General features: G+C 43.0%; 1 protein-coding gene and 1 pseudogene across 3 annotated transcripts; both read left to right on the forward strand.

Annotated features, from left to right (window-relative positions):
* Nucleotides 1-950: 950 nt before the first annotated feature.
* Nucleotides 951-7,730, forward strand: LOC103717202 (putative disease resistance protein RGA3). 3 transcript variants are annotated; one of them, XR_016399479.1, is made up of 2 exons: nucleotides 951-4,645; nucleotides 7,459-7,730. XR_016399479.1 is itself a non-coding variant. In XM_088716559.2 (2 exons), exons 1-2 carry the CDS (start codon nucleotides 1,088-1,090, stop codon nucleotides 4,568-4,570), a joined length of 3,357 nt encoding a protein of 1,118 aa, XP_088572685.2. In that variant the 5' UTR covers nucleotides 1,037-1,087; the 3' UTR covers nucleotides 4,571-7,688. The 3 variants fall into 3 exon arrangements, 1 of the variants encoding a protein (XP_088572685.2); XM_088716559.2 differs by having other exon boundaries at nucleotides 1,037-2,705; nucleotides 2,832-7,688; XR_016399478.1 differs by having other exon boundaries at nucleotides 1,038-6,538; nucleotides 7,459-7,688.
* Nucleotides 7,731-17,435: 9,705 nt separating this feature from the next.
* Nucleotides 17,436-18,351, forward strand: LOC148714847 (cytochrome b561, DM13 and DOMON domain-containing protein At5g54830 pseudogene; annotated as a pseudogene).

Genomic DNA, 18,351 nt, shown 5'->3' on the forward strand with positions numbered 1-18,351 from the left:
AAAGAAGATGAAGATTTTAAATAATTTAGATCCGCATTTTATTTTTTTAAAAAGGAAACGGTTTTTGAAATCGGAGCCGATTACATGCAGATTATTGAATCTAATTCCGTAGACTGGCTTAATTTCAAAGGAACCATGATTTGGTTGCGTCCAGCACCAAAACTTGACAAACATCTAGTTACTTAAATATCATGGCTCAGCAGCCCTAGCCCTTCCACTGGCATGTCGGATTTTCCTCAAACATTCCGTCAGAATTTTTTTGTTGGTACAACGGCGACTCATACACAACGAATGTAGATACCGTCCATAAGATCAAAAATAATGAGAGAATATAAGAAAGACAGAACCAAGGCATGGTTGTCCTAAATGAAACCTCCGAAATGCTGAGCCACAAAGGATGCCATCCGGTCAGCCGCACTATTTGCCTCTTTATAGGCATGAGTAGCCTGATGAGAAGTGCACTCACCGAAAAGTCGGCGGTTGTTGTGAATCAATCGCATCCTGTCCTGAATTCACTCGATCACCGTAGCAAAATCTCCCTCAAGGACGATACAGTCCGTGCCCACCACTAACCTTGCATAGAAGACACCCTCCCATAGTTTGCTCGAAGATCCATCGACCTTTAGCCGCCACGGATCTAGCCTTCTGATCTCTGATGACAAATCCGACACCCGCTGCCTTCTCCCTCGCTGAGGCCACCATCGAAATTCACTTTAAAAAAACTAGAAGGTGGGGGCTCCCAGAATACGAATATAGTCTTGGATGCTAAAAAACGGAATGAGAGTCCGAGATTTTCTAATTGGCCCAAAAGACGACGATATGGTAATGCCAAGGACCTCTGCCATATAAATAAGAGCCTGCTCTACTATCAGTCTCGGATGCGCGTTTTTGTCCTCAAAGATTCGAGCATTCATATCTGGCCAATAATGATAAACTAGATGAGCTGTCCAACGGGTGGGCTCAGAAAATTCTCTGTTATTGTCAGACCGGAAAACGCTGCCGTACATTCTCAAATCTAAACAGCTCGCCGATAACTAAAAAAAATTAGGAATTATAGCCGCCTCCGCCTGCCAACGGGCCCAGCACCATGGGGGAATACCAATTCCGCAAGCCAGCACTCCCTTGGCAGGCAGGCATCCCCGGATTCGCGAGCGTTTACTTCTCTCTCGGTCTTCTTGCTCGGGGATATCGGTCTTCTCGCTCTTCACCGAGCAAGCAAAGAGAAGAGAGAGAGAAAGAGAGAGAGAGAGGAGAAAATCCTCCGGCTAGTGGCTCATCTTCCTCCGAAAACTCCACCAATTTCATCCAATTAATCTCGATTTCTAGCTTTCTAATGGCGGAAGCCGCGGCCGTGTCCGCCCTTCTGAGAGTAGTAATCGGGAAGCTGGCCACCGGTGCGTGGAAGGAGCTTGCCCCGCTAAAGAAAGTCCGGAGAAACATCAGAAAGCTCCAGAGCGCTCTCTCCACCATCCAAGACGTCCTCGAAGACGCCGAGGAGAGATCTCCCCGCGAGAAAGCTCTCCACAACTGGCTGCGCAAGCTCAAGGATGCAGCCTACGATGCTGACGACGTGGTCGACAAATTCCACATCGTAGCTCTCCGGCGAAGGCGGCGACACGGAAAAGTAAGCAGACTCTTCTCACTTCCCCTTCCTCTTGCATTTCGCTTTCGGATGACTAGGAAAATCAAGAAGATTACGAAGAGATTGGATGAGATTGCAGCTGAGAGAATCAAGTTTCATTTGAGAGAGGGGCCTGTCTCGGATAGGCGGGTGGAAATCGGCCATCGGCACACGAGTTCGGCGGTAGATGAGTCTGAGGTTATTGGAAGAGACGGGGACAGGGAGAAATTGGTTCATTTGTTGGTTGATACCGGTAGCGACAAGGATGTCGTCATAGTTTCGGTAGTCGGCATGGGGGGTCTCGGCAAGACCACTCTTGTCAAATTAGTTTATAATGATGAAAGGATTAGTAGCGACTTTGAGCTTCGGATTTGGATCTGCGTCTCCGAAGATTTTGACATAAGGAGGCTGACAAGGGCGATGATAGAATGCGTCACTCAAGAGGATTGCCGCCTATGTGAATTGGAACCCATGCAGCTCCGTCTCCGATCGCTGCTCCGAGCGAGGAAATTCTTGCTTGTTCTCGACGATGTTTGGAATGAGAACGCAGAGAAGTGGGATGATTTCAAGTGCTTGCTGAGAGGCAGCGCAGCTGGAAGCAAAGTCATTGTAACCACACGGAACGAGAGAATTGCGGTGATGATGGGTAGCATTGCTCCCTTCCAATTAAAAGTTTTAGCAGATGATGACTGTTGGACTCTGTTCAAGCATAAGGCTTTTGGAATGGAGAGAGTGAAGGAGACTTCAAGTTTAGAAGCAATTGGAAAGGAGATTGTCCAGAAATGTGGAGGGGTGCCTTTAGCGGTGAAGGCTCTCGGAAGCCTAATGAGCACTAAAAGAGATGAAGCAGAGTGGTTAGCTATCAGAGATAGTGAAATTTGGAGATTATCACAGGAAAGGACTGAAATAATTCCTGCCCTAAGGTTGAGTTATGATCATTTACCATCTCGGTTGAAGCAGTGTTTTGCGTATTGTTCATTGTTCCCGAAAGATTATGAAATTAGGAAACATGTGCTAATTGAGATGTGGGTAGCAGAAGGTTTCATTTCGCCAACTGATGAAGGGATGCTTGAGGAGGATGCCGGTAATGAGTATTTCAACGTGTTGCTTTGGAGTTCCTTTTTCCAAGAAGTCACAGAGTATTTATATGGTAGTGTGATAACATGTAAGATGCATGATCTAGTCCATGACCTTGCTCAATCAATTGCAGGTGAAGAATGCTTGACCATGGAAGTTGGAAGCCAGAAAAATATTCCTGAAAGATGCCACTATTCATCATTAATTTGTAATGAGATGTCATTAACAATTTCAAAGTTCTCTTCTGAGGCAAAAAAGCTGAGGTCATTCCTTGTGCTGCAACCAGGTGACTATTTCTCCCACAGTCGCAGTCCTGCAGAGGTTCCTAAAAATATGCTATCTACTCTAACTCATTTGAGGGTTCTCGATTTGAGTGGGTGTAGAATTATAAAGCTTCCTAATGCAATTGGCAAGCTGGAACATCTGAGGTTTCTTGACCTGTCAAGGACTGAGGTTGAAACTTTACCGAACTCTATCACTCATCTCCATAACCTGCAAACACTGAACCTTCGAGGCTGCAGAGAACTGCATCAGTTACCTAAAGGAATAAAAAACTTGAGCAACCTTAGGCATCTGGATATAAGTGGATGCAAATTGTTGGAACGAATGCCCTCAGGAATGGGGCAATTACGTAATCTTCAGACATTAACAATGTTCACCGTGGGTGAGGATTGTGGGAGTACCTTTGCTGAGCTGCAAGGCCTGAACCTAATAAGAGGTTATCTCGAAGTCAATAATCTCCAACATTTGAAGAATCCTGAGGAAGCTGTGGAAGCTGAGTTGAAGGCAAAGAGGGGGCTGCGAATGTTGCAATTAAACTGGAAAAGAGAGGCAGATTCAGTGCCAGGCGAAAATGTTGAGAATGTTCTAGAAGGCCTCAAGCCACATAGTAATCTGGAGCAGCTGGAGATAAAAGAGTATAGGGGCATCAATTTTCCAGTATGGATGACAGCAATAGAACCATTGTCATCTTATACAAGTCTGGTCCGAATCAATCTATCTAATTTTGAAAGATGCACACGTCTTCCACCACTTGCACAACTTCCATCACTTAAATTTCTAATTTTAGTCAGTTTTTCTGCTTTAAGGACCATCAGCACAGAGTTCTATGGTGACACAGGCACTTTTCCCTCACTAGAAAGTCTTCAATTCAGGCACATGCCTAATTTGGAGGAATTGCTGCTTGCAATACCTGGAAGAGAGACATTCCCTCGCCTCACTTATTTCAGAGCCGTAGGCTGTCCCAATTTGACAGCACAACCATCCATTCCATCCTCAATCAGGAGTTTGGAAATACAGAAATGCAAAATGGAGCTATTGTTAGCTGGTGACAGAATCAATCTGGGTTCATCATCATTTTCACACCTCAGGAAACTGGTCATTTATAATTGTAGAGCACCATCACCATCCTGGTGGAACAGGCTGCAGTACTTCACAGCCCTTGAGGATTTAAGAATTGATGGATGTGAAGATCTAACTTGTTTGCCAGAAGGTATTGTGCAGCACTTCTCTTCACTTCGGATCATGACCATTGGCAATCACCCAAATTTGAGCTCTTTAGGGGAAGGAGGGCCGCAGCAGTGTCTTCTTACTTCACTCCGTCATCTAAAGATTTACAGATGTGCCAGATTGTCTGCTTTACCCGAATGGCTGGGTGGCCTCACATCACTCCGGCGTCTGGAAATTATAAATTGTCGCAATCTAGCAAGCTTGCCTGATGGGATGCGGCTGCTTACGACACTTCAGGATCTCAGCATCAGACATTGTCCTCTTTTGGAGCGTCGATGTGAGAGGGAGATAGGCGAGGATTGGGACAAGATTGCACATATTCCACGCATTGATATAAGGTTAACAAGTGCTTCAACTATGTAAATAGGTGCATCATGATCACCACATATTGTTGTCTTCTGACAAGCTCTTCACCTCACATCATTCTTGTCTGCAAAGGTAATCTGTTTCTTGAGTGTTGGACACCTAGCAAGTTCATTGAATGATAGTGGGATGATCATAAGAGAACTTCTTGAATGATTCTGCTTTGGGCTTTGTGACCATGGGCATTGAACATCTTTAATTAGGTTCTTGTTGTTGCTATATCAGTTTCATTGAGTTGTTATGTTTTACTAGTTTAATCTTATTTGCAATCAGTTTAATTTGTTGGAGTATCATTGCTTGGTGAAATCCGCCAAACTCAAGATTGAGTTCTATTATCAGAATAATCTTTCAGGCTATTTTTATATGGTTGGATTTATTTTTGAAGTCTGAACTGCATTTCTCAAAATAGTTTCATTTGGTTTATACTCTATGCATGCAGTGATTATACTGTGTAACAAATCAACTGATGGATAGTTCTTTCCTTGAATTATTAAATAGCTCGTATTTACAAAGCTGTAATGCTCTGTCATAGGGAATGTTTGAAACCTACCGACAACTATTTGTTTTTTAACCTGTCAGTTTCCAATAACTATTGATGTTTTTACAGTTTACTGCTATGTGATGGAATAATATATTATATGTGCTTAAATTCATTTTTGTGCTGGCAAAAGAGACAGTATTATTGCTGCCATACTAGTCCTCCTTGCTTTGTAAGCACAGCCAGGCTGAAGATCAACTTCCATAAAGGTTCCATTCTTTGTATAAACATGGATGACAGTGAAGCAACCAAAATTGCGACTATGATGTACTGCAGGAAAGGTAAACTCCTTTTCACATATCTCAGCTTGCCTCTAGGTTACAGGAAGCTATTAGAATAGTACTGGATGCCCCTTCTAGAGAGGATTAGCTCTAGACTTGCTTCATGTAAAGGGAAGCTTCTATCTATGGGAGGAAGAATCACGCTAATCAAAATTGTTCTAACAGCCATGTTATCCTACTTCATATCCATTGTCAAGCTACCAAGATGGGTCTCCAATAGAATTGATCGGATGAGATAAGCTTTTTCTTTGGGAAGGAAAGTGTGAATGGCTTCAATTGCTTGATGAATTTGGAGAGCGTCTGTTGTGTTAAGGAAGAAGGGTTCCTAGTTCTAAAGAATATCAGAAACTTGAATCAAGCATTGCTATAGCAAAGTGGGCTTGGAAACTCATGAAGGGCATGGGGAACAAGTTGGAGAGAACAAATCAACAGTGCCTATTAATGCTAATAAAAAGCTTAAAATGCAAACTAAGAGATCCTTGAGAAAAAACTTGTGTTGGCTCTGTTCCAAGCTCCAGTCTCTTCTAAGAGCTTTATGGCAGAGTGCTAAAAACTAGTATTTCAGTAGCTTCTCAGTGGAATTGGCGATCTTCGAAATGGAACATTAAACTGCTATGTCTCCTCTCCTTCTCTTTTTGAATTATGACAACTGGAAAATTCAAACCCATTAGACCTCGTTTAGCAGACATGCAGATGTGGAAGCTTACTAAGGATGGTCATATCTATGTCAACTCCTTCTATAAATTCATCAACAATGGTGGCAATCTCTATCTTTACTATGAAGCCATCTAGAAGGCAGTTGTGCTGAAGAAAGGTAAAATTTTCTTTTGACTTGCTTGAGGAATAGATTAAATACAAGAGATGTTCTTACTAAAAAAGAGCTTGGAAGGTACTCAGGTTTCCCATTATGTGGCTCATCTGTTGAAACTCGCAACTCATGTCTTCATCAAGGGTCTGTTCACTGGTCGCATTTAGGACTCCTTCAAGTCATGCCCTCAAGCTCTTCGGACAAGTTGGAGGGGCAAGAAAGTTCAACCAGCATTGAAGAAGGCATGGGATTAACTCCTAGTGGCTCTTAGTTGGCAGATGCGGCTCGAACAAAACTCAAGAATCTTTCTCAAGAAAAATTGTTCATCCATCACAGTTCTTGTAAGGACTCGTGTGAGCGTATGTTTAGTCCCATATCAGTTATTTGTTAGAAAAATCTTGAGTACTTATACGGAACTAAGGAACCCAAATAATATATTTTGACTAGTCTTTTTGGATGAGATCCTGAGTTGTAATAAATGGTATCAGAATGAATCTGACCCATGACTTATGTAGACTAGGAAACACTGCAGCACTAGCCTATTTGGATTAACCATGAGCTAATCGTAGTATTTGTAATTGGATTTAAATAGATTTGGACCCCTAGCTTCACGAAAACGCCAGGGCTTAAATGGGGAAGTATGCGAAAACCGTGCGGGCATGTATTTAGTCCCATATCGGTTATTTGCCAAAAAGATCTTGGATACTTATACAGAACTAAGAAATCCAAATAATATCTTTTGGTTAACCTTTTTGGATAAGGTCCTAGGTTGTAACTTTTTTGGATTCAAAGCTTTGAATTCCTTTCAGTTCTAAGGATATCTTTGTTTTCCCAAACAGTTGGTCAGCCATAAAAGCCTCCTGTCTTCCCTTTCTTGATTGCTACCAAATTGTCCTCTTGATCTTCTTGTACCTAATTTGGACTTATCTTGTACCCTCTGTCCCTATTTCCAATCTTATAAATGTTGATTATATTCTGCAATAAATCGAGGAAAAGTTCCTCACTTCCTTCATTACTCTAAAAAAAAGATGGATAAAATTAAAAAAACAACTGATGATTCCATTCTTTCACCTTATGACCTTTATAAATTTAATTTCAACCTTATAATATGTTTTTGCAATCCAGATTATGTTTCTTGTGGTATTTGTGCATGGTTTTCTTTCTTATCTAAAGTTCAGGAACAATTAATGTTTGACCAGAAGTTTCAGTTAGCTCAACGGTTATCTCTAATACTTATGCAAGATAGTTATTTTGTCTGCAGTTTCAACAGTAAAGTAAGAGATCTTCAAAGTTCGGAGTGCTGTACTGCCATGGATATCTTTTCTAACCCCCCCTTGGATATTGGAAATCATGGAGGAAACGAAGGTTCTCTCTCAAATGAGACAAATACTCATGTTATGACTCTAATGTGTTATCTGTCTATAATATTATATAGCATTTCTATTCATTCTTATCATAAATGACCATCTACGCTATGATGTAATTTTGGGATGTCTTTGTTTCTTTCTTTCTGTCCAATGATCTTTTCTCTTCTGGAGACTCTAGTTGGATTTCTGAAACTCAGAAGACTCCCCACATCTGTGCTTTCTAGTTAATCTCAAGTAAATAAAAAATAACATGCTCATGAAATTTCCGCAGTTTAATAGTTCCTTTTGACATAGGATAGGGAGATATTTCACTCTGTTTTTCCAGGGGCTTCGGCGATGAATGACTTGGCAGAAGATACAGCTTCCTGCATAGCCGAGCAGGAAATTTCTTCAAATATTGGTGCTTTGATTTTTATGTGTTACTGATCAATTATATTGAACGTTATCAGCAGACATGCATCATGAGAGTTGAAGGACAATTCTGATTGGTGGGTTAAATTGCAGGTGCACCTTTGCATCCTTTTTTTTTTTTGGTAAAAAAATCTTTGCATCCTTCAATCCTCATCCATAGATGAAACCAGAAGATCCAATACAAACTGTCGATCCAACTATTTTCCGTCTCTGTGTGAACGCATCCCAAGTGAGCAACTCAAGGCCAGATTAATTTTACCGTTATTGTACACTAATCCAGACACTGCTCTAACATGCAATATTTTTTTTTTCAGTGGGTGATAGACTTGTGCTTATGTTAAATCTGCATGTCTGAACTAGTTCCGGCAACTCAAGTGCCGGAATGGTCCATGCTAACTACAACCAATTTTGCATGCCTGTAGGTTAAGCAAGTTTTTATGCAATATTTCATTGTATAGGGGCCAGCTAAGCCTATACATGCTTGTGTCGAGTTTGAAGTAGTCCCAGCAACGTACATGCCGGCAGTAGTTCAAAGTTCGAGCTTCCTACGATAATAAAATATTGATGTTGCTAAAAATGCTAGTTGATTGGGTAGCTTTATTCGTGGTGTGTCGGTGCTTCATCTCCTGTGTTATTTTTTTAAAATTTTATTGGCTGCACCCATCTACAGCGGCAGGTGTGAACTACTGCGGTACAAAAAATAAAAATAAAAATAAAAATAAAAAAAAGGAAGAAGAAGAGGAGAGAGAGAGGTGCCGGTGGGTACTGCATTAGAAAATGATGGAAGATGGAAGCGGTGTTCCGAATGCAATCAATCTGGACCTCGTTTCAGACCTTCAGCCAAGCCCTTTTTTTTTTCTAATGCGTCCGTGTGTGTGTCTTTAGCGAAGAGCTTAAAATGCTCTCCGACGATCCAAAACAAAAATTAAAATAAATCCGCCCGGTTCGTCCGCGTCGGTCTCCACGCTTCGCCGCCGCCGCTGTAGCGGCAATACGAACGGAATAAGACAAACGAAAGTGGCGCCGTCCCCGCCACCGTTCTCCTCCAAAACTAATGGCGGACGGGTTCGGCCCTCCATGTTTCCTCTCCTTGCGGTCCCGCTCTCCGGCGCCGAATTCTGACCCGAGAGTTGCACCGCCCTCGCCGGCTTCGAGGCGGAGTCTCTCCATGCACCAGCAGCAGCTCCGCTGGATGGTCCGCGTCCTCGACGCCTGCTCCTTATCCGTCCGTGCTTTCGGCATGATCCGTAGCTCCGGCGCATACGGTGGTGGGGTGCCGCCGTCGACGGCTTGGACGACCTTACCACCGTGTTCCCCGTATCCGACCGGCGACTGACTAGGACGTAACCGCAACGAGAACCTCACCGTCCGTCGGGCGAACCGCACCGGGGATTCGTCCGCTGTCCATGCCGTCAGGCGGTCAGGGACGAGTCGACCGCCTCCGACTTCGGCCACGTCGTCCTCGCTCCGCCGTCTACGGTCTACCCTGAAACGGGTCCACAGACAACCCACGATGCTCGACAAGTGCCGGGCTCTGTCGTCGCGGTTCCGCGCTGGTGGACCCTCGTGTCCGAGGCGCCCTTCGTCAAGATTGGCCTCCAGTCGGCGGTGGGGTCGCAGGAGACTCTATCGCTTTCGTGAGGGTGGCTCTAGGGTCGTCGATCGTCTCCTGCCGACGCCGTCATGGCTGGGCTTACCGAAGAAGGCATCCGTAGCCGTACGACTACTGTTGGAAGTAATCCGTCCGAGAAAAAATAAAATCTAAAATATTCTACTTCAATAAATAATGGGTAGAAATAGGCTTAAAAAATAAATAAAAAAAGTGAAAAAATGGAACCCGAGATGCTGAGGCGTGATATATTGGTCACTTTCCTTGAAGTAGATTTCGCCGCCTTATAGTGCACTAGGCTTGGATGGCGTTCTACTCTTGAGATACAACAGCCTCTCGCAATGTTCCTTCTGCCTCAATGATTTGCATAGATCAAAGAAGCCTTCGAACCCAGAATTAGTATGCAGCAAGCCCGTTGATTAAAAGAAAAGTAGTAGAAAGGGAGAATAGAAGTTCTCTGCTTTCGATCCTCTCCTCTGTCTAATCCGTAGAGATCTATTTATAGATTTCTTCGGGACAGACGCGACCAAAAACCGATCCAACGGTCAAAATTAGTAAGAAAGTTTGAAAAAACACTGAGAGTGGAGCCAGCGGATGCGAGGTGAGTTGCGAAGAGGTGCAAGCGAGGAAACAACGTGGCTTCTCGCGCTTCGGGTGCGAGGCACGGCTCACGCACCTCAACTCATCGCACCTGTGGTGCGACCTCAGCCTCGGCTCTCACCTGCTTCGGACGAGCACGGGCGAGATACGACCTCGGCTCTTCGCGCTTTGGACGAGTACTCGCACGAGGCGAGACCCACCCGCCTCGAACGAGCACAGGCGCGCCTCCACGTGAATAAATCCTCGGAGGCTCGTGTCGCGAGGCGGGACGAGCTCAGGCCGAGCTACTGAGGGAATAAATCCTCTAATAAGGGCCTCCACCTGAATAAATCCTCCACGTGAGAATAAAACCAAGGAAAAGGAGAGTCGAACCTACGACCTCCTCCAAATCAAAACAACATACTAACTAACTAAGCCAAACTCCCATCTTAACATATATATAAATATATATGTTTTAAAGTATGAAAACTTTTAATCATTATTTAACCAAAAAATCTAACATTAAAGTTTACCTTGGCTAGAAACTTAGGTTTCATGAGTTGCTCATTGTCTTTCTCAAGATGTTGTTCTTGGATCCTAATGACAGACAGTAGGCTTTTCATTGTCATATCCTCGGTTTTATATTTTAGCGATAATCCAAAATCTTTTCAAGAATGTGGGAGCCAGTGCCGGCTCGAGCCTTAGGCGACTGAGGCGGTCGCCTAAGGCCCCCGACTGAAGGAAGGCCCCGTTTTGGCGCCTGCACTACTGCACAGCTACGGGCCCATAGCTTTCACATCCGCCTGCAACGCCGCCGCTACAGTGGGTTTCTGTCGACGGACACTCAGACAGCGAGACAGGCTATGGCTATAGCCTATAGGTGAGTCGGTGACTGAGGTGAACCGTGAGCTACAAGCCTACGACAAAGACAACCAACGGACATTTCCTCCCCCACTTTCTCTTCTCTGGGTTCTCTTCCCCCTCCTTTTCTCAGTTCTCTCCCAGTGCTTTTTTTGTTTTCTGAACCTTCTTGGCAGTGACTCAGTCCTCTCCGGCTCTCCCCCCACCACCAGACTCCAATTCTTCTCCAGTTTCTTGATAACTCGACCATCGACGGGCGCTTCTTCGGTTCTTGGGCCGCCGGCCGCCCCTGCTCCGGAGTTCGGAGATCGGAGTCCGGACCTCCTCTCTACTCTTCTCGGCTCCTCGCCCTCCGGCCTCCGCTCTAATCCGCCTTGGCTCCTCGCCTCCTCGCCGCCGCCCGCCCGCCGCCCCTGTTCCGGAGTCCGGACACCAGAGTCTGGATAACTGGACCTCCTCTCCAGCAGTCCAGCTCTCCTCGGCTCCTCCGGCCTCCGCTCCTCGCCGTCCCCGGCTCCTCGTCGTCCTCCGCAGCTCCGTTCCTCCCCGTCCTCGGCTCTTCGGCTCTTCGCCGTCCTCGTTAGCGGCGAGGGGTCCACCGTCCACCAACCACCGTCCTCCGGCTAATAGGCAAGAACTTAAGGTTCATTTGCCGAAGTCCACCATCCACGGGCCTCACTTTTTAACTAGCTTTGGGGAGACATGAGACATCAGTCATCACTCATCACTCATCTAATTTTTTTAATGCTTTCTTTCTCTGTCTTCTCTCAAATATATTAGATTTGGAGGAATGAGATACCAGGGGGCAGGGGCCGCTGAAGGAGAGAATAGTTTCATTTGAGGTCAGTAAGAGCATTTAGTTCTCATACCTTGTTTTTGACATTCAGGGTTATCTTTTTGTTCTTCTTTTTGGCGTTCATATGATAAAGATTGAATCTTTTTTCCTGTATCTGGTTTTTTCTGGAGAGTTTTGGGGTTCTTCACGCTTTTGATCATGCTTTGGATTGAGTTGAGGCTGGCTTTTTTTTTAAAGTCATTCTCTCCCCAGAAGTCCAAACTCTTAGACATCCTTTCAAAGTTTAGAATGGTTGTCATCTGAGAGAGCTAGGGCCGAGCAAATTTGTCTCGCACAGGTCTCTACATCTCAGAGAAATAATTGACCAATGCCCTCACCTCCCTATCGTGTTGAAGGCCACCCAACTGGCTAAACCTTTTCTGCATCATGATGACTTCGAGCCTCTTCACTATGAAGTCTATCGACAGGCGGACAAAGGAGTCATAGTTGCTGGATGTAGCCACACCATATTGGGCACTTCCAAGTTCCAACAAGCAATTTTTGCTTGCAATTTTTGTTGCTTACTCCTGATGAGTTTCTTCAAAGATTTGACTTTTTTGATCAAAGATTGAGGTCTTTGGGTTTCATTGCACTTATTAAAAAAATTTCATAATTTAAAAAAAAAAAGGCCTCTCTTACTGAGTTCGCCTTAGGCCCCCAAACGCATTGGGCCGCCCCTGGTGGGAGCTTGTCAATAGTACAAGCAACTTGAAAGCTCTCAGTTATACCCATTCCCCTTAAACCTAATTCATGATCAATCATTGTTAACTCATGGGCTTGGTCAATTATGGGCTTGGTGTCAACCATCTTATATGACAGGAATTGACTAGCAGTAACTTGTCCATTCTGGCATCTTGGATACTATATTTCTTATTAAGATCATCCCAAATCTCTTTAGAGGTTTTAAAAGTACAGTAAACATCAAAAAGGAGATAAAAAAGATAGGACCAAATCCTTCTGATGCTATGTTTCTTGATTATTCTCTTAATAGTGTTACTTATAGATTCTTAGTCATTAATTTTGATATAAATGGCATAGATAAGAATACTATAATTGAATCTAAAGATGCTTCCTTTTTTGAAGACAATTTTCATTTAAGGATAAAATAGAAAGGCATGTAAAAGATAGATCTAATGATGCATCTTGTAGTACACCCTCTAATTCTCTAATTATTCCTGCTAATGAAAATGAAAATAAATTTATTGATATTAATGAACTTAGTAAAGGCAAAAGAATTAAGAAAAAGAAAAATTTTGGATCTGATTTCTATACCTTTACGGTTGAAGATGATCCTAAAACATATAAAGATGCTATGAACTCATCAGATTCTATGTTTTAGAAGAAAGCTATTAATAGTGAAATGAATTCACTTATGACTAATGAAACGTAGTTTCTAACTAACTTACCACCTGGTAATAGGGCTATAGGCTGTAAATGGATATTTAAGAAGCAATTAAGACCTGATGGTTCAATTGAAAAATATAAAGCAAGATTAGTTGCTAATGGCTTTTCTCAAAAAGAGGGTATTGACTACTTTGATACGTATTCCCCTGTGACTAGGATAACCACTATACGTACTTTAATTGCACTAGCTTCAATTCATAATTTGATAATCCATCAGATGGATGTCAAGACTGCTTTCCTCCATAGTGATTTAGAGGAAGAGATTTATATGAATCAGCCAGAGGGATATGTGGCTCAAGGACAGAAAATAAAAGTTTGTAGGTTAGTCAAATTCCTCTGTGGTTTAAAACAAGCTCCTAAGCAATGACATAACAATTTGATAAAATAATTGTTTCTTATGGCTTTAAAGCAAAAGAATCTGATAAGTCTTATATTCTAAGTTAGAAAATGATTCATGTATTATCTTGTGTTTATATGTTGATGATATCTTAATTTTTGGTGCTGATATGAATATGGTGACTATTATCCAAATTTTCTTGTCTAATAATTTTGATATGAAAGATTTAGGTTAGGCAGAGGTAATTCTTGGTAACAGGATTACCAGAATACCTGATGGTATGATCTTTGATCAATCACAATATATTGAGAAAATATTGAAGAAATTTGATAAGTACAACTGTAAATCGGTGAGTACATCTTATGAGCATGGTTTGAACTTGAAGTGCAACAAAGGTGATCTAGTGGCCCAAGAAAAATATGCTCAAATTATTAGGACACTGATGTAACAAGTAGACCTGACATTTCCTATGTTATAGGAAAGCTCAGTAGGTTTAATAGTTGCCCTAATATTAGTCACTAGGAAGCACTGGATAGAGTACTTAGATACTTGAGAGGTACCATGTATTATGGTTTACTTTACTCAAGATTTTTCTGTTGTACTTGAAGGATATAGTGATGCTAGTTGAATCATTGATTTAGTGAACCGAAAAGGAACTAGTGGATACATATTCATGTTGGTTGGGGCAGCTGTTGCTTGAAGATCATCTAAACAAACTGTGATCACCAGATCCATTATGGAGGCTGAGATTGTAGCCTTAGATTCTGCAAGTCATGAAGCAAAATGGTTTAAGAATCTTATATCTGAAATACCTATTATGAAAAAGCCTATGCATGCTATCTCTTTGTTATGTGATAATGAAGCTGCAATTAATACTTGTAGAAATACTGAGTATAACAAGAGAAACAGAAGATACATTAGTGTGAGACATAAGACTATTAGATACCTAATTAAAAATAGTATCATGACTTTGAAATTTGTTAGATCTAAAGATAACCTAGCAGATTCTTTGACTAAAGGACTAGCTAGAAGCAAAGTCATGGAAACATCAAAAGTGATGGGACTGAAACCCATAAGGAATCATTGATAATGGCAACCCAACCTATTCTGGCTGGAAATCCCAAGATGAAAGGTTCAACAGGAAAAACAACTTGCTTAATGATTAGTTAGCACTATTATAAAATGACTTTATGTCGTTTGATCTCTCCCTATGATGTGAGTGCTAAACACAACAGAGGTATACGGAAGAGTTTAAAACTCTAAATGAGTCCGAGTCTATGGCAAGGTGCTATGCTGCGAGCACCCTTGGAGGACTCACCTATGTGAGTGTGACTGTATGGCCGTAATCTATGGGGATAAGGGTTTAACCCCTAGAGCGCTCATGAAACTGAGATATTGATGTATGAGGCAGGAAAAAGCACCACCTATGACGAAGTCAGTATTTGCATTTGTCATAGGCGAAGTATATAGAAATCTGAACCAAAGAATTTGGTTCAAAGCTTTTTAGCTACCACTATACCTTTCAGATGAAAATATATTTTCACTAGGTAAAGGTTCAAAGCCGCAAGCTACCTTTATTGAAGTCGTGACATAAACAAGCCTGGTTTGACCATTTTGTGATTTTATAAAATTTTGAAAACATTTTAATCAGGTGGAGGAATGTTAGATTTTTTTGGTTAAATAATGATTAAAAGTTTTCATACTTTAAAACATATATATATGTGTGTGTGTGTGTGTGTGTGTGTGTGTGTGTGTGTGTGTTAAGGTTGGAGTTTGGCTCAGTTGGTTAGTATGTTGTTTTGATTTGGAGGAGATTGTTGCTGAGGGAATAAATCCTCCAATGAGCGCCTCCATGTGAATAAATCCTCCACGTGAGAATAAAACCGAGGAAAAGGAGAGTCGAACCCACGTTAGTGGGTTGTTTTGATTTGGAGGAGGTTGCGGGTTCGACACTACTTTCCCTCGATTTTATTCTCACGTGGAGAGCCGGGGGAATAAATCCTCCAATGAGCGCCTCCACGTGACTAAATCCTCCACGTGAGTAAAGGAGAGTCGAGCCCACGACCTCCTCCAAATCAAAACAACATACTAACTAACTGAGCTAAACTCCAACTTTAACATATATACAAATATATATGTTTTAAAGTATGAAAATTTTTAATCATTATTTAACCAATCTAACAACTACTTCATCACCCAGTACAGTAAGTGCCGGCCAAACAAGGATGGGAAGGTCGAGGACATCTGCCTGGAGGCTCCAATCCTACTGGATCAATGAACCACACTGAATTGGTTTATGTCCACCGGAGGGATGGCATCTCCTTTGTCCGGCACCGCCGTCCCCTCGTGTCGCCGAATGGAAAGTTTGATATGCCTGCGGACAAATCCAAGAACATGACTGTGTATAGGTGCGAGAATCGATGCGGCCCGCCAATGCTCTATACCCATGCCACCTTCCACAGAACCATGGCGATCCCAGACTCGCAGCTTACAGTTTTCTTTTTTTTTTTTGGTCAAAATGGCGTTTCATTCCAATAACTCAAATTTAAGTACATCCTGCCAAATCAAACGAAAATAAGCAGTACAATATATGGGAAACACCTGCTAAACTCGTCCAAATGACGTCTCCAGAATGACGTGCCACATATGAGGCGACCCAGTCTGCTGCTCTGTTCGTCTCTTGATACACATGAATAATCTGGATAATGGACAACTCTTGTACCAATCTGCGAGTATTCCGAATCAACGGATGACCATCGCCATACCTATCCACTCCCCGTATCCAAGCAATCACCATGGTAGAGTCTTCCTCAATACACAATATGTCGACACCCAGCACACGTCTCGCATACAAGATGCCCTCCCAGGCTACTCGTAGCTTCGCCCCTACAGCAGTCAAGTCTGGTGTGCTCCGTCCACCAGCTGCAATCAATCTACCATAATGGTCCCTAACAACAAAGCCCACTCTACCAGATGCTCTATCTATCACCATATCACCATCAAAATTCACCTTAAGATAACCAGAAGGTGGGGATACCCAAGAAAGAGATGCATACCTGGACGTTGCAACAGCAGAACAAGTACTTCAAATATCCCTTGCCAACCCAAATGAAGTCGATGGTGTCACCGAAGAGACCTTCGCAGCCTGAGACACGGCTCTGTCCATCACAATCCTAGGAAGCGACCCTCTCCCCTCAAACAGGCGACTATTCTTATCTAGCCATATATGATAAGCCAAATAGACCACCACTACTCCCAGCTCAGCTGTGCTAGGCCTTTGAGAGGAGTTCCTCAAGAGCAATAACAAGTCCTCCACTGACTATCACCTTGAGGATAAGGATGCAGATAAATAGCTCCAAATTTGTACAGCCCTGGGACAGTGAAGTAAGACATGGAAGCTTATAGTTTCATCAGCCTCAATTATATCCATCTGAGGTCAACCACTGCCTCGGGCTCATGGAAGCTTATGACAAAGGAGGATCAGGACATCATTGCCGTTAGGTAGACACCATTGGTCGTGGCTTCGGGACCAGCTCTGCGCTCCCCGAACCCTCGTCAACCCTTCAGTGGTTCTCTACGTCAACAAGAAAGAAGCTCCGCTGCCCAACGGTGGATTCGTGATACAACCCCTGACCTTGCCTGACAGGGATTCGCCCATCCAAGTTTTAGCACCAGTCCCTTTATAGGTTAAAAAATAGGGTGAAAAAAGAAGCGAAGCGGCTTCCTTGGAATTGTTGGATTCGGTAGTGAAATGATCAATAGCTGTGCTACTCTGGGTTTGATAGAAAATGGTTGGCAATGTCGAGCGAGCGTGTACCTGGGTTGATGGACAGGGATGAATACATACAGTGTGCATCCAACTTCTCCAAAGCTTACTTTGCCCGATGCAGAACAGAATACGGCTTCATTACCTTCTAGTTTCCTCGTCCTTCAACACCTTCATGTGCTCGGAGGATAGAGTGTAAGAATATAATTGAACCGACCACTCCTTTAAAGGTTATTTGGGCAATGGGTGCCCAGTGGTCAGAAAACCAATTTAGCGAGAGGGCCGTGCATTCAATTATGAATGGAAGGCCTGTCCCTGTCCCTGTTCTGCCGATGCAAGGATCAGCAGAGGCTGAGCAGGGTTTGCCCTCAGTTTTAGCTGTTCATGGGTTCATGATGCTTGTTGCTTGTGGTATCCTTTTTCCCAGCGGAATACTGGCTGCAAGGTACTTAAAGCATGTGAAAAGGGGCGAATGGTTCCAGCTGCATGTTTCCCTGCAGCACTCTGGATTAGCTATCATGTTGCTTGGCATTCCTTTTGCAGCTGCTGAGCTACAATGGTTTTTAATCAGCTCGATACCTGTTAAACTTGGTGCACGGTTGATATATAAATGCCTATCTAACATCTATGACCTAAAAGACTGGGCAATGGGGAGGCTGCTTCTTCGAAGAGGGTAATCTCGGAAAACATTCACTTGGAATGGTTGGGCTTTGATGTCATGGGTTCCGGTTGGTGCATCTTTACTTCTCTACTTGGAGTACTTGGAAGTGGAGCAAAAGAAAGGATCTTTACTCTTTCAAAGGCAGTTGGGTGTTGTGGGAAAGCGATGAGGAAGATGACTCTATTAATATATTGCATCCGAATGGAACAGTTACTAAACCAGATTCCCATCCATCTGGAAGGAGCTTGCACATCTGAGCTCATTGAGTAAAAATACATTCATTTACAATGGAAACAATGGTTGGCTTGCAAGATTTTGCTTAAA

Source organism: Phoenix dactylifera, chromosome 2, assembly GCF_051530095.1.
Source record: "Phoenix dactylifera cultivar Ajwa chromosome 2, Ajwa_hap1_PhDact_Kaust_v1.1, whole genome shotgun sequence".
NCBI classification, from domain to species: domain Eukaryota; kingdom Viridiplantae; phylum Streptophyta; class Magnoliopsida; order Arecales; family Arecaceae; genus Phoenix; species Phoenix dactylifera.

Coding starts and splice junctions, on each gene's coding strand:
- LOC103717202 (XM_088716559.2), top strand. CDS start 1,088: ATGGGGGAATACCAATTCCGCAAGCCAGCACTCCCTTGGCAGGCAGGC. Junction 2,706..2,831: donor GATGCTTGAGGAGGATGCCG/GTAATGAGTATT, acceptor AATCAATTGCAG/GTGAAGAATGCTTGACCATG.